General features: G+C 37.8%; 1 protein-coding gene and 1 long non-coding RNA gene across 2 annotated transcripts in view; one reads left to right on the top strand and one right to left on the bottom strand.

Moving 5' to 3' along the window:
* The window catches only part of LOC135426753 (uncharacterized), a 150385-nt gene that overhangs the window by 76126 nt on the left and 58920 nt on the right, over window positions 1-15339 (top strand). The window lies entirely within an intron of this gene.
* On the bottom strand, window positions 6651-7324 carry LOC135426651 (dynein regulatory complex protein 8). The gene is made up of 4 exons (XM_064679878.1): window positions 7312-7324; window positions 7020-7251; window positions 6743-6957; window positions 6651-6682 (listed from the first exon to the last, which is right to left on the bottom strand). The coding sequence occupies exons 1-4, from the start codon at window positions 7322-7324 to the stop codon at window positions 6651-6653; spliced, it is 492 nt and encodes a 163-aa protein (XP_064535948.1).

Genomic DNA, 15339 nt, shown 5'->3' with positions numbered 1-15339 from the left:
CTTGCAGTTGGAGTTTGCGGTTGAACGCGACTCTATGTAGCACATTAAGCTCGACTTAAAGTCTTTCAGTTTTAGCTGGCATTTGAACTTATTGCCACAGTTGGGCACGCTGTCATAAAAGCAGTCGGGAAAATTCTGTAGGTTGGCACCGAAAACAACAGTTTGGCATATGGGTAACGTTTTGTTTAACTAACAGAGGCCTAGTGTTCTTTAAAGGGGATCTCTTCATTTATGGCACTGAAGATAAGAGATTATAAATAAAAGTTTCATTATAACTGAAGAATTGCAAGAGGTGTTACTTTATGATATTTTAGCCAGGTTCACTAAGAAGATTTTTAAGATTCTAAAGCTATGCTTATGCTTATGCTACTGGAAAAGAGAAACTCGTACAGTTAAGTCAAGCTTATTTTCACCAAAACTCAGTAAAATTTAAGGAGATACCTGGGGCGTTCCTTGCAAGTTATTCACTTAAGAACTAGGTAAAGTAAATGCAAATTTATATTTTCTATTGTAAAATAAATGTAAATGTAAATTTTGTATTGTTGGGGAAAGGATCTAAAAAAAAATTTGATTCTTTAAAAAGACGTTTGTGTAAATATCCTACTGTATAGTATATCTCTAGGAATAAAAGAATCCTTCAGAAAATTGATAAAGCTCGCAAAAGTGGGTAAAAAGGCCATTTTATTCCTGGCTTACTCAATACGGTTTTAAAAATAATCAGTTATTCTATTGAATTAAAGCAGATCTTAACAAAACTGGGGTTTTCTTAAAAAATAAATAAAATTATATTAAAACGAAACTAAACCTTCAAAATAAAACTTTTTTGATCTACGAAATATTCCTTTTAATTTACCGATCTGTTTAACCTAAACATTTATTAAGCTGTCAAATTTGTTGCATTTTTTCTGTAACTTTGAAATATTATATATTAACTAACGAACCCCTTTTGCATGTACTTTCCACTACCTCAGTGGCTGTATATGTTTATGGCTTGGAACAAAAGCCACAAAAAATGAAAAAAAAAATAAAAGACCAAATCGCACTCAATGCCTGCTGCCCTTTGGCACTATTTTGCTTTTGCTGGATTGCCACGTCGTTGTTGATGATGCTTTGGAGCCTGTGTTTCGTTCTCCAAACCACCGCTCCCCACCTTGGCCGTTTTGTGGTGGGAGTGGGTGAAACCTGAGCTTGGCTGTTGAAAATCCTTTAGAGCGTTACTAATTAAAATATCAACATTTTAAGAGGCATGGTGAATGTGTTAAATTGACTTTTCTCCCGGGGTGGTTTCGACAATATCTGGGCACCCACATCAATGAATTTTCGTGAATGGATCATTGTTCGCTTTTGGCTTGGGGTCAATCCTGGTATTTGATCAGGTCGCGGTTGCAGTTGCAGTCGCAGTATTCGTTGCTTTCGTGAGAAGCGCTATGTTAAAGCATTAACTAATTAAGTTGCAATTAAATGTTTTTAATAGTCAACTCTTGACTCTATTTTCCTGCCGTTCAGCTCACCCCTTTTAAGAGCCCAGCTGCGTACCAGGTATAAAACTACAAAATGCGTGGCGTCCAAATGAGGAGCGCGCCTCATTAAAGCGCGCACGGTCTGTGGGGCTATTACCAAAAGACGTGCAGGCTCACAACGCGAAATGCAATTGCAACAAAAACCGAAAAAAAACGTAAAAAAAAACAAAACATTTTTAAAAAAATTTTAAAACATGATAAAATAAAATTGCCAAGCCGAAATCTGGAATGCTCTTTAGAATTAAAAAAAATGGATTTCTTACTGTGACATTGCAACACAATTAGCTTCATTTATTATACTTTATTTATCATACTATTGTTTTTCATATAGTGTATATTTCCTTAGTTTCCTTAGTTCATTGATTATTTTATTCAAATTTGCGCCGTATTCATTTCACATTCTCTTGTGTTTTTAAGCACCTAAATCAAAAAAAGAATGCAGATATATAATAAAAAAATGTGAACTTTTGGCAGAGCTCTTTTCAAGTAGTAACAAATTAAATATACACATACAAAGGTGTAATTTGCTGCTGAATTTGAACCGGCGACCTCATGTATGTAGATATATACTTTTATTCCCTTATAAAATAAAGACTGAAAAAAACTGGAGAAGCTGTTATCATTAACTTTTTAAATTAATTAAATTAGAGTTGAGCGTTTAGAGTTTGTTTCTCCAGAATGAGCAACATTTAGCCTAATCAACAACTGGCATAGTCCGTTTGTGGTCAAACTACAGTTATATAAATAGATTGTTTATTAAGCTCTGTTAATATTGCAAACTTGAAGACATAGTACATGTTATCTCTTAGTTAGAGTATACAGCTGCAGCGTCCTTCTGGGCCGTTCGTCGCGTCGTCGTCGACACAGGGCTGCGCGCATGCGCACAACACATGCCGTGGGCAGTTGTTGTTGTTGTTGCGGTTGCTGCTGTTGTTGTCGCTTTTGTTGTTGCTGCTTTTGTTGTGCGCTGCCTTTGCCACTGCTGCAATAAACGTCAAAATGCGGCCCATTGCTGTCCATTTCATCAACGTGTGAAATAAATCACTCAAAGTGCTGCAGATCCATTAAGGGCACCAGCAATGAGCAGAGCAGAGCCCGTCGTCGCTGTCGCCGTCGCCGTTGCCGCCGCCGTCGCAGTCGCTGCTGACGCGCACCCGTCGCGTCGCATCGCGTCGCAACGCGTCGCGTTTTGTGGTAAATACATTTTTAGCATTTTGTCTGCTGATACCTTTGGGTGTTGTACAAGACGGCAACTGCTGCAACAATAAAGACGCAAGCACAGGCTGCATGCCACTGGCCACGCTCAGCTTTGCCTTGTTTTTTAGTTTTTTCTTTTTTATATTTTGTATTTTTTCATTTTCCTTTTTACTGCTGCTGCTGTTGGCCATGTCCGCATCCATTGGCCCATTGCATGTTGTTCACCTTTTGCAATTTCATTTCATGTTTGCAACTGCAACTGGCTCGGCCTGTGTCTGGTTTTATGATGATTTCTGGCGTGCTACGCGACTTGGGCACATGCAAAATTCCAAATTACATTTCATTGCTTAAATTCAATTAACGGTAAGGTAAGAAATGCGAAATGCTATCAAAAATAACAACAACAACAACAAAAATAACAAGAGCCTGCTGTTGCGCTTTCGTTCTCAACTGCAATAGCAGCAGCTGAGGCTGAGCACAGTTGGCCATTAACTCAGCCCAATTCAACCCAACTACAAGTCAAGGTAAGCGCAATCAACAAACAAGTAGCCGCCCGGCGAGTAGGTAAACAGAAAGTTGATTGAAAGTTTCAGCAAAGTGCAGCTGGAAAATGAAACCCAGCTAAGTGAGATACAACAGCAAAACGAGAGTGAGATGATGTCTGTGTAGGAGCCTGACGAGGCTGACAGATCTAGCTAGAGCAAATAAACTAACAGATTAAATGTAAAACAAGTTAGCAAAAGTCATAACTTGTTCGCATATGCTACGAGCATAAGTGATATATGTTGGTGAAATTAATTAATGCGCAACAACTAGATTATGTTGAGGCATACGAAACATTATAAACATACATTTAAGAATAACCCGATAAATTGTAAGTAAAAGCAAATGAATATAATTTGTTTCTAAATATAAAGGTATAATTTTTACAATTTATTTTAGATTATATAAAATAAATGAATTTCTATTTGGATATTGTACATGAAAAAGATTATGTCTTTATTTTTATAAAGAACCCATCCTTAAATTTTCTTAAATATTTTGCAAAGTTTGTCAATAAACAGTACACTATATAAAATACTTTAAGCCCCCAAAAATTATGCTATATTAATTTGTAGACTTTAAAAAAATGTTCAAATTTAATTTAATTTCTGATGTTTTTCTTATACTCATTGAATTAATGGGGATTCTACTATACACACACACACACAAACACATTTGCATTAAATTTCCCGCAAGGCTGCAATTACTAACAGAATTCAAGAATTTCGCTATTCATTAGGCATAGAAATCCCCTGAGGGGGCGGCGACAAAAATATTTTTGAGCTGTTGTTGCGCAATTTGGAGACATTTTGCAATATTGTAGAAGCATTGTCATTAAGTGTAAATAATTGCCATAATTTGCACAGAACAAAACGCAATTATAATGCAGTTATTGAGGCATATAAATCTTATAGGAATTCTTTCTACTTAATTAGTTTTAATGTCCCCCGCACAAACAAAAGGGCATAACTAACAATTAAGCTCGCATTGCTCAACCACAAAATACATATGCATATATGTATGCATATATATTTGTGTCTTGAAATTTATATACAGACATGTATTTGTAAGCAAGTATGGCGCATAAATCTTAATTACGCTTCGTCGAGCGTAAATCATCATCAGCCGCAGAGTTTGCTGGCAAAATTGATTCATGCACAGCAATTTCGCCAGAAAACTCTTCGAGGGAATCTTCTTTTACTGACTCCCAACTAACTTTGACAATTTGGCGGCATTTTCTTCTTCCTCTGTGGTTTTTTTTTTTTGCATATTTTTTATGACCCACAGACTGTGTGACGACTCTGAGCTTTGGGGATATTTAACCCATCAAGTGGCATGGAATTTCTTTTACAGTCCCATTCAAAATATGCCTCATTCCATTAGCATTTTATGGCTGATAATTGTTGACAGTAAATCAAATGCGAAACTGGAAGTGTACACACACGGAAAAAACTAATAAGGAAGGCAAATGAGGTGAGATAATGCATAGAAGTGGGGTAAAGAAAACAAATAAACGATTTATGGCTGTAGCGGAATGTACAAGTAGAATAAAGGAGAAATAAAGTAGATGGAAAGGAAATGCTAGCAAACCTTATTTATTATTAGCGATATGCTAGCTGGAGTTCTGCAAACGACGAGCAGGTGTTAACAAAGCGCACATGTTGCTAGTGAAACGTTCACAAATGCGACGCAAAGAGGAATTGGAAAAGAAGGCACAGTTGCATTTGATACGTAAGTTACGCTAACGAATGCGGATAATAATCCTAAAGAAGAATTAAAAAATTAAGCATAGTCGATGTATGCATAAGACGTTTACGAATGTAGCATAAAAGAATGCTGCTAAGTTGTTTTGCGTGTTTATTTAAAATTACTTTGGTAGTTTTCCTTTAGGATTCCGTTGAGTGGGTATGGTTCTTTTTTTTTTAAATACAAATTCCCATGCTTTTTCCACTAATTTTTATTATATTTTTTTTTGCCGTATAATAGGCTGTATTTAAGGCAAAATATCCGAATTGCTGGGCTCCTAATGGGTTAAGTCATCAGCTTTTGTCTGAGTTGGTCCAATTGGCAGTCGTTTAATGTCAAAAAGTTCAGTGCAGTTGGCTTTATTATTATTTAGTTTTTTTTTATTTTTATGGCGCTGACAATTTGCAATCAGCCTCGTATGCAGGCAATTCAAAACGAAAAAATTTTTACAAGTTGTAAAGATTAAAAGTCCATTAGGCGTGCCGCAGCAGCCGCACGTAGAACTTGTTTAGATAGAGCAACAGAGAGAAAGAGAGAGTAGGGGAGAGAAGGAGCGGGGCGCATAGCTTGCAGCAGTCAAACCTCACTGGCAGCATCCACAAAAAAAAAAAAAAACTAAAAATAAAAATAAAAAGTAAAATAAAAGGAATCTTTGAACATGGCAGCGCAGCGATTTAAATGCGCGCAATGCAATCACTCAAATTGGCCAAAGCGCCGGAACGTGCAGATGGCAACCGCACGAATGGCTGAATTACATGAAATATTTTAATCCAAAAGATGCAGTTAAGTGCATCCATCAGCGTGTATTTAGTATTTAATAAATACGGAAGCGAGAACACGACTCGAACACGACGACGACGACGACGGCGACGCCGACCACAGCCAACGACTGCCTTTTTGACGCATGCGAACAGACAGTCCTTGGCAATCCAGCATACACTCTGCGCTGCCAAAGAGGTATTTTAATTTATTTAAATTTTCTAGCCGCTCATATTACCAACTGCAATTTAGAGACAGCCAGCCAGTTCGGTTGGACAGACATCCTTTTAGGTCTTTGGTCTTGGTCCAGGCGCGCACACGACTTTGAGCTGCTTTGGCAAGCCCGTTTGCGACTTTGGCCAAGAAAAGTGAACATCCATTAGTTGTGCTAATGATGCGCAACCCACTTTGCCGCGTTCCACACCAGCCAACAGCTAGCAGCAGCAGCACCTTCTTAACTTGCCTCTTACACACTGCTGTGTCCTGTCCCTCTTCTTCTATCCTGTGCTCTCTTTCCTGTCCTGGGCGTGTGGATTTAGTTTGCTATTTTGAAACGCATTTGGCTCGCTGGTTAGTTAGTTTTAGCCATAGCTGCACTTTTCCCTGTGTTTGTGTGTGTGTGTGTGTGTTAGTGGCTAATGCACAGTCAAAGTGGCTAAAACGAGACACGCACTCATGAGCACACTGAGAAAAAAGATTTATAATTTTTGCTGCTTGTCACAGCGCAATAATGTGTCTAATTAAATTAAATTAAATTAAAATCTGAGAATCTTACAGGAAAACCATTTTTCAAAATATATGCGTTGTTCTTTTTTTGCCATGATTAACTATTCCATATATATTAAATTTTTCAAAAACATTTTACAATTTTTTTTATTTATTAATTCAATAGACATGAAATTTATCTAGAGATAAACCTGTAAATATATACCATACAATTATGAATATTTCCCTCTTTAAATCTCTGCTTGTCATACTTACCATCAATTGATTCAAATACAATTCATAAGGTATATGTCCGCTTATAGGATCTATGGCTACCGGCCACATTTCATCCATTTCCTCTTGGGTGAATGGCTCCCCTTCCTCCATCATCAGCTTGCCAAAGTTCTCTTTGGTCAGATAGCCCTTGTTCTCAAAATCCAATGTTTTGAAAGCCTCAAGAATTTTCTCTGGCGGCGCTGGCTCCATTCTAATAATTTCTCAATTTTTAATTACTGGATAAATATATATTCTTATTGGGAAACAACTCACTTGCGTTCCATGAGCAACTGGGAGACATGTGGCAAGAATTTGGTCAAATGCACCACTCCGCTTGTCTCCTCCGTTTCGGTGGCCGATATTACCTCATTGACCTCCTCTTCGGTGGGCACACAGCCCAACAATCTCAGAACTGTGCCCACCTCACGCACATCGATCAGTTTTTCGCCATGATGATCGAATACACAAAATGCATCCGAAATGCGTTTCTCCAAATCGTTGTTGACTACAAATTTTGGTCCGTTTTTTTTAATACAGTTTTAAAGATATTAAAAAGCGCACTTACAATCCAAATCCATTGTTAGAAATTCGCAGACTGAAAATAATTTCTCAAATTTTTGTTGAATCAATATTACGGTGCGAAGGAGAAAACTGTATTTGAGGTTGCTAGGTGATTTTTGAGAGAGTAGTGGAGAGGCAGAGTGGAGGAGGGGAGGACTCCGAGAGAGTTTTAGAGCGACATATAAAGTGAAAGTGAAGGAGAAAGAATACGAATGAGAAAGAGTTAGAGTAATAGATAGAGAATTAGAGAAAGAGAGAATTGGAGTTAGAAAGAGGTAGAATAACAGTGAAAGATAGAGTTGGAGAGAGAGTGAGAAGAGTGAGAATTAGAGTAAGTAAAAGAGTTAGGGTAAGAGAGTAGAAGTGTTATAGTGACAGAAAGCAGGAGAGTTAGAGGCAGAGCTGGTGTGTAGGAGAAAGAGGGAGAGAGCTAGCAAGAAAACGGGAGAGAGAGCTGGAGTTGTAGAGTGAGAGATAATTTGTGTGTATGAGAGACAATATAAATGAGAGAGTCTATGAGTTACAGATAGATAGCGGATAAGAGGGAACGAGTTCGAGATAGAGAAAGAGACCGAGAGATAGCGAAAGAATTAGACGGAGAAATAGGAAAGTTAAGACTGAACGAAAGTAGTAATTATAGTAAGAGACTGTTGTACAATATTAGAGAGTATTGAGAATAAGTAGGAGAGTTGGAGTAAGACAAAGTTAGTCTGTAGGAGTGAGAGTGAAAGAGTGTGCAAAAGAGAAAGAGAGAGATAGAAAGTGACAGTGTCGAACTATTAATCTATCAGAGAGCAAACATATAAGTCAAAAAGAATACTTTTTGCGATTTCATGTTGCAATAATACATTTATCTACTTTATTCTTCGGTTATTAAAACAAAACTAAAAAACCATTTTAATGTTTATTATATTGCATAACTGTTCTATAAACATTCCACAACCATTTGCAACGAATACCAAAAGAAGCTCTTTACCGTTTCAAACCGTATCAACGGGCATGGAATACGGAAGTATGGGAACCCTAACCGGGCCATAATCGTCAACTAGAGCCGAGCAACAAGTGCATTTTGGAGTTAGCTCACTTTAATGGAAATTACAGCAAATTTTACTAAGAAACGTGACGTGGGGGGTAGAGGACTTGGCTGGACTCAAAGAGCGTATGCCACGCATTGGATTCGATTAAAAAAAATAGTTGCAAAGAGCTGCAGCAGCAGCAACAGCAACAACTACTTCATTCACGCTAATGCGTGTCGTGTACAACACGCTTCAAGCCACTTGAGCTGTGCGCACTTGCGTCCAAGTTCTTGCAGCAACACGAGCACACACACATACACAGTTGCGTATTGGCGGGGCCATCTAGTACGGTTGGCTTTGGCTTTGGCCATGGCTACTGCCATAAACACTAAAAGTGTTCGTCATTTGCTGTTCCAGATCCAATTAACCATTTTGATGCATTTGCCTCCATTAAGTTTTTCTCTGTCTCTCCCTCGTTCGCTCGCTCGCTCTCCTTCTGCTGCTCTCTCGCTCTGTTGTAGACCCTTTTGGCTCAGGCCTTGGACGCTGTTGCCTGCCTTTTGCAATTTCGCTGCCAGACTTACAACGTGATCGGAAGTTTGTCTTAGCCATCGTCGACGACGTGTCCGTGACTCCAAACTGCCTGAGTGCTCGTGTTGCAGTTGCAGTTGTTGTTGTTGTCTAGTGTTGTTGTTGCCTTGGCAAAGTACTTTGTAAATGTTGGCATGATTTAAGCCTAGCTCTTAGTCTCTTTATTCTGACATTTGCTCTAAGTTTGTCTATTAGGCATGCGATTAAAATTTAAATTGAAGTCGAACAGCCACAGCCGGGACTTGCTTTCAGTCCCGCCTCCTGTGTCATTTTTTTTTTTCCTGTTGCCGCCCAGTTTTCATTCGCCTCACAACACTTCCGCTCGCCATCAGCCATCAGCTTGTGCTATTAGCATCTCGAGCGCATTTTGTGTTCATCTGTCAATTTCGACACCTGCCACAGACAGGACGGCAAGTTGTCAGAGCCTTTCGTCCGCTTCCTGTGGGGTGCCACATTTGCTCGTCTGCATGGTTGAAACTGATTTCATTATGGCTATTTAAGGGCAGGAATATCATTATTTTTAACGCTTTGCAGCTTTATAATTTCCGTGACAACATGTTGCCGCTGCTCCACAATATTGATTATATAATTAATTAAAATTGTTTAATTAAAGTTTCAAAGTATAAATCAATTTTTTTTTCTTTTAAATACATGCATTTAAATGTATGGTAATTGAATGCGACTAAACGAATGCTGAATTTTTGCTTATATAATATAATAATAAAACTAATAAAAAAAATACATTCTTTCGCCTTCTAATTCTGCTTCTCAAATTTATCGATTTTAAATTTTGCATTGAGAATCGGTCAAACTAAACCGAATGTAATCCGCAATAAAGTTTGTTATGCTTTATTCAAATGTTGCTTTTCATATTTTTCTATCTCTATATATAAAACTGTTTGTCCTGACTGCCTTCTAATTCTGCTTCTCAAATTTATCGATTTTAAATTTTGCATTGAGAATCGGTCAAACTAAACCGAATGTAATCCGCAATAAAGTTTGTTATGCTTTATTCAAATGTTGCTTTTCATATTTTTCTATCTCTATATATAAAACTGTTTGTCCTGACTGACTGACTGACTGACTGATTGGTGATCAACGCACAGCCCAAATCGTAAGAGCTAGGAAGCTGAAATTTTCACTGTAGTTACCTTATGTAATGTAGGTGCACGTTAAGACGGGGTTTCGGGAAATTCCACCTGCAAGTGTGGAAAAATCGCGAAAAACGTTTGTATGTAACTTTTTTGTTTACCATCCGATCGGCCTCAAATTTATTTTCAAAGGTCTTTGTTCAAATTCATTTGAGGGGTGTTTCGCACTTTTTGGAAAATGCATCCCTCCTTGGTGGAAATAGAGGTCAAAGATTTGGTGGGTGACGTTTCGCGCTCAAATTCATTTCCAGTGATCTATATGAAAAATCATTTGAGACGTGTTTCTCACTTTTCGCAGAATTCAAACTTCTTCGGGGGGAATGCGATTTAAAGATTTTTTGGGCGGCGTTTTAAGTTGTGTCCGATTTGCTTCAAACTTATTTTTAAAGCTCTTCATAAGAACTTAATAAGTACGTATTTCAGCGATTTGGAACATTCCACCCGCAACAGTGGTAAATTGGCGGAAAAAGGTTGTAAGAAAGTTTTTTGTTTACCATCCGATCGGCCCCAAATTCATATTTAAAGATCTATGTTTAAATTCATTTAAGAGGTGTTTCACACTTTTTGAAAAATCCATTCCTCCTTGGTGGAAATGGAGGTCAAAGATTTGGTGGGTGACGTTTCGCATTCAAATTCATTTCCAGAGATCTATTAGAAAAATCATTTGAGACGTGTTTCACACTTTTCGCAGAATTCAAACTTCTTCGTGGGGAATGCGATTTAAAGATTTTTTGTGCGAAGTTTTAAGCTGTGTCCGATTTGCTTCAAACTTATTTTCAAAGCTCTCAATAAGAACTTAATGAATACGTATTTTGACGAATTGGAAAATTCCACCCGCAACAGTGGTAAATTGGCGGAAAACGGTTGCATGAAAGTTTTTTGTTTACCATCCGATCGGCCCCAAACTCATTTTCAAAGATCTATATTCAAATTCATTTGAGGGGTGTTTCACACTTTTTGAAAAATCCATCCCTCCTTGGTGCAAGAAGATTTGGTGGATGACGTTTTGCGTTCAAATTTATTTCCAAAGATCTATAAGAAAAATCATTTGAGACGTGTTTCACATTTTTCGCAAAATCTAAACTCCTTCGGTGGAAAATGCATTTCAACGTTTTTTTGGTGAATTTTAAGTTTGATTGATTCCCGTCCGATCAGTTTTAAAATCATTTTCAACATTGATTTTATAACATACGTGCCACTGGCAAGGCCGGGTTATACCCGCTAGTATTTTATATTCGATTATAAATTTCGATTAAGATAAAATCAAAGTCCCTGACCAATATAACAAATACATATCAGCGTTTGCGAACATTCTAATAAATGTAAAGAACTAGACTATATTTCGTACTTTTTGTACAAAGAGCAATAGTCAATAATAATAAAACCAAAAAAAATCTACATTCATATTTGCATATGCTCATTTTTATATCAAAGACCAGTTCCATTCAAATCATTTGCCCTTTTGCAACAGATACAAAAAATATTTTTCCATTAATATACAATTATTATTACGTTTTTTTTAATTGCGTTACAATTCGCTTTGTGCGAGTTCGTGTGAGTGTGTGTGTGTGTGTGTAGATTGTGGTAATTAAATGGAATTTAATAAACATAAACATGCAAATAATGAGCGCTACCTTTCACAGCAGCCAAAATGGAAAAACTGTTTGAAAGACCTGGCCCAGAAAACCTTTTGTTGAATTAATTAGAGTAAAAATGCGGCTGCCAGACAAACAGATAAACAGCAGCCGCAGCAGCAGCAGCAACAGCAGCAGATTGTAAACGTCTTGGTTAAAAACAGAATTCAATTCAAAGGCAAATGATATGAAAGAATTGATTAATAATCATAGCGAAAACCACAAAAGAGCTGCCTCATGAATGAGCCACCAAAACTGTGGCACAGATTGTGACTGTGGCTTAGACGGAGACGGAGACGATGGCGGTGGCGGTGGCGGCTACTGGCCAAAAAAGCGCTGACGCCATGCCCGACATGCGGACTCTCGCTTCAGGTCTCAGCTTCAGCTCCAGCTTTAGCCAAGGCCAATTGCTTGGCCGCAATTGTAAGCCTGGGCGCAGCAGCAACACATGCTACAGCTGCTGCTGCTTGTTGTTGTTGTTGCCTCTGCTGCCGTGCTCCACATTCTCTGACGACTGGCGTCCAGTCATGTTTTGTTGGCACTGGGCAGCCGAGCCGACTCGACTTGACTTTGATTCAATTTCCATATGAAAACATCGATTTGCGTTTGCTCTCTCTGCCCTGCGCCCGCGTCGTCGTAATCAAAGTGTTGTTTATGGAACACGTCCGGCGTGTTGTTGTTGTGGTTGTTGGCTCGTTGGCTTGGCTAAAAATTGCTCGGGGCAACAATTGCGCGCCTCGTCTGAAAAATATGTAGCCAGCGATTACATTTGCCTATTGCATGGTCACACAGTAACAAAAAAACGTATTTGTTTCAATATAAAATATGATTTTACATTTTTATTATAAAGTTGGCATTAATTTGCAGCCTTGAAAAGTAAATTAAAATTGAACCTTATTTAAAAATAAAAGATTTAAATTAAACATCATGAGAAATTACACTTAAACCAAAATTTTTTTCTGTGCAGCGAGTGGAATGAAGAGAGAAAGAGAGGAAGAGAGTACACGCCAACTCGCGCCAGTGTTGTCAGTTCAGCTGTTTTCCTGTTAAAGTTGGCCAGTTTTTAGCCTCTTGATTGGCAATTCGTGCTGCTAGCTCAGCTTTTTTGTAGCTATTTTAAACACTGGCAGCACTGGCGCGCACTCGAATCAAGCCGAGGCTAGTTATGATTGAGTTCTAATGAGTTGAGAAAAATGTATCAAGGAAAACCTGTTCCCGGAATCGCAATTAGATAAGTGGGTTTCATGCCTCAGACCCGTGAACTACAAGAAAGCGCAACAAGCGAAACCAACAATTGTCCACCCAGGAGCTATCCAGCTAGCTCTCAGCTTGTGCTGGCATTAGCTTTGCGGCCTGTCAGGAAATGGAAATTGTTTTCCATTGCACGTTGTTGCAACAAATGTGTAGCACATTTTCCTATAATAAGGCGTTAAAAATATTTTGCAATTTAATTTATTGTCTCTTTCGGTGGATAGCACAGCAAAATTACCATATGTATATGTTGGTTTTTGTAATAATAAAAAAGAGAACTCGTTTAACTGGTTGGGAAGTCGAGTGAAAATTTGCAAACTTGATGCTTGGCGGGAAAAAGTCAGGTGTAGAAAATGTTGGCAAATTTGAGAACATTATAAAATTGACGGGTAGGGATAGAAACTGATGCAGATCACAAGCACACCAAGAAGTTTAATAAATTAAAGTCTATAAGACGCTAATTGCATATTAAATGGGCTTAAATAAAAAAAAACTAATTTTATTTATGCATTATTATTTTGGTTTGTCTTTTTTAAGGGTTTATTTAAAGCAAGACATCTTTGAGCCCATAAGGTTAATATTTTTTATCAGTTGCCAAGTTCCACATAAACTCTGCTCTATAAAATATTCATCTCACTCGAATTCCATTTACCTTTCAACCCAATTCCGTGATAGTCATTATCTAGTCATAAAAAAACCTTTAAGCAATTTTCTGCACTAGTTTACGTTCGATTAATAGGCGTAAAATATTAATGCACTGAACACGCCTGGTAGCTACCAAAAAAAAAAGATATAAAAAATAAAAAGTAAAGGGAAAGGTCTCTACAGACTCAACTGCTCTTCAAGTTAATTGGTTGGCCCCACGTTTCCCCCTCGCTAGCCCCTCTTCCCCCTTCCGAATGCTTGACTTTCTAGCTATAAAACTGCCTACGCCCTAATGTGCGTGCCTTTCCAATTACAAAGTCGAACTTGAGATCCGAGTTCAGCCCATCATTAGCTATCTTTACTAATGATATTTTAGGGGTACAAGTTGCTGAGAAGTTTTTTTCAAGCCAAACATTTCGCATGCATGTGATAATGAATTTGGCGGTGCTTTGATTTCAGTCTTCTTTTTTTCTTTTTTGGTTTTGTTTTGTAAGTTCGTATGTGCCTGGGACAGCAAACAAGACAATAAATCAATAATTATTGCAAAATAATGCCCAATTTTTGTCCGCTGGCCAACTGCAGGCAGGAAGGCAGACAGGCAGCAAGTCGGGCGGGCGGGCAAGAAATAACAAAAATCAAAAAGATAAATTACAACGCCGCGTTGCAGGCGTATGACTTAATTTGCCAATTTGAACGCCAAAGGCTAAAAGCGTACTTGCTGGCTGCTTGGCCAAAAAAGGCCAAACAGCTGCTTGCCGGCTGGCTGGTTGCGTCGAAACGCTTTAAACGTCAATTTCCGTGCCAATAACAGCAACAACAAGAACAAGAACGGCAGCAGCAACAGACCAACATTGTCTTATTAAGGCCCAAACGCGTGCCCCAGCTCTCCAGTCTCGAGAATACAAAACCAGCAATCCGTGCAGCAGCTCAATAAGAATTCTATTATATTCATGCCACACAATGTGATTAACTTGTTGACCCTGTGTCCAGCGCAAACAATGTAGAACGGATTTCGAACGTTTCAAAGTTAACCGAAAAAGAAACAGAAATGAAATCTCCCTTCATCTTGCCAGCACTTCCGTGCGCTAAAAATTGTATTCTTATGCAAACACACAACCGAAAATTGGCATTCGTTAGGCGTTGCTAATAATTGAAAAGCCCCCAAAAATAAAGAAAAACTAAATAAAAAAAAGCTCAATCAGACCGCAAAGTAACTGAAACGAAGGAGCTGCCACCGCTGCTGGCGGCGACGCACAGGAATGCAACAGCTGAATTCAAATCTGGGCACCTGCATGTGCCCCAAAAGACGACTTAGGCTTCGATTTTGTCTTTAGCGGCGCCGGACAGTGGTGCGATGCTAAAGAAATGGGTCGAATCGTAAATAATATAAAATAATGATAAAATAAAATGCAAGTAAATAATTGCTTCTAATCATAAATAATTAATTGATACCAATCAAGAAATGTAAAGAAATGCTTTAAATCATAAATCCTAAAATAATAAATAATAATAATAATAAATAATAATAATAATAACATAATAAGTAAAAGTAAAGAAATTCGTCGAGTTATAAATAATAAAATAATAATTTGTTTACTGTAGTATATTCGTATAGTATAGTATATTTAGTATAGTATAAATGATATCCATATCATAAGAAACTTTCGGATCCTTAATAGTTTATTGTAAAAGAATTTTATTTTAGTTTAATATTTATTTTATATATTAAATGGCTTGTTAATTC

This window comes from Drosophila montana, unplaced genomic scaffold, assembly GCF_035044405.1.
Source record: "Drosophila montana isolate Dmon_TW-CO22-7 unplaced genomic scaffold, ASM3504440v1 contig_2081_1, whole genome shotgun sequence".
In the NCBI taxonomy this organism is placed as follows: domain Eukaryota; kingdom Metazoa; phylum Arthropoda; class Insecta; order Diptera; family Drosophilidae; genus Drosophila; species Drosophila montana.
The sequence above is the reverse complement of the archived record's forward strand: the minus strand, read 5'-3'. Positions and strand labels throughout refer to the sequence as shown.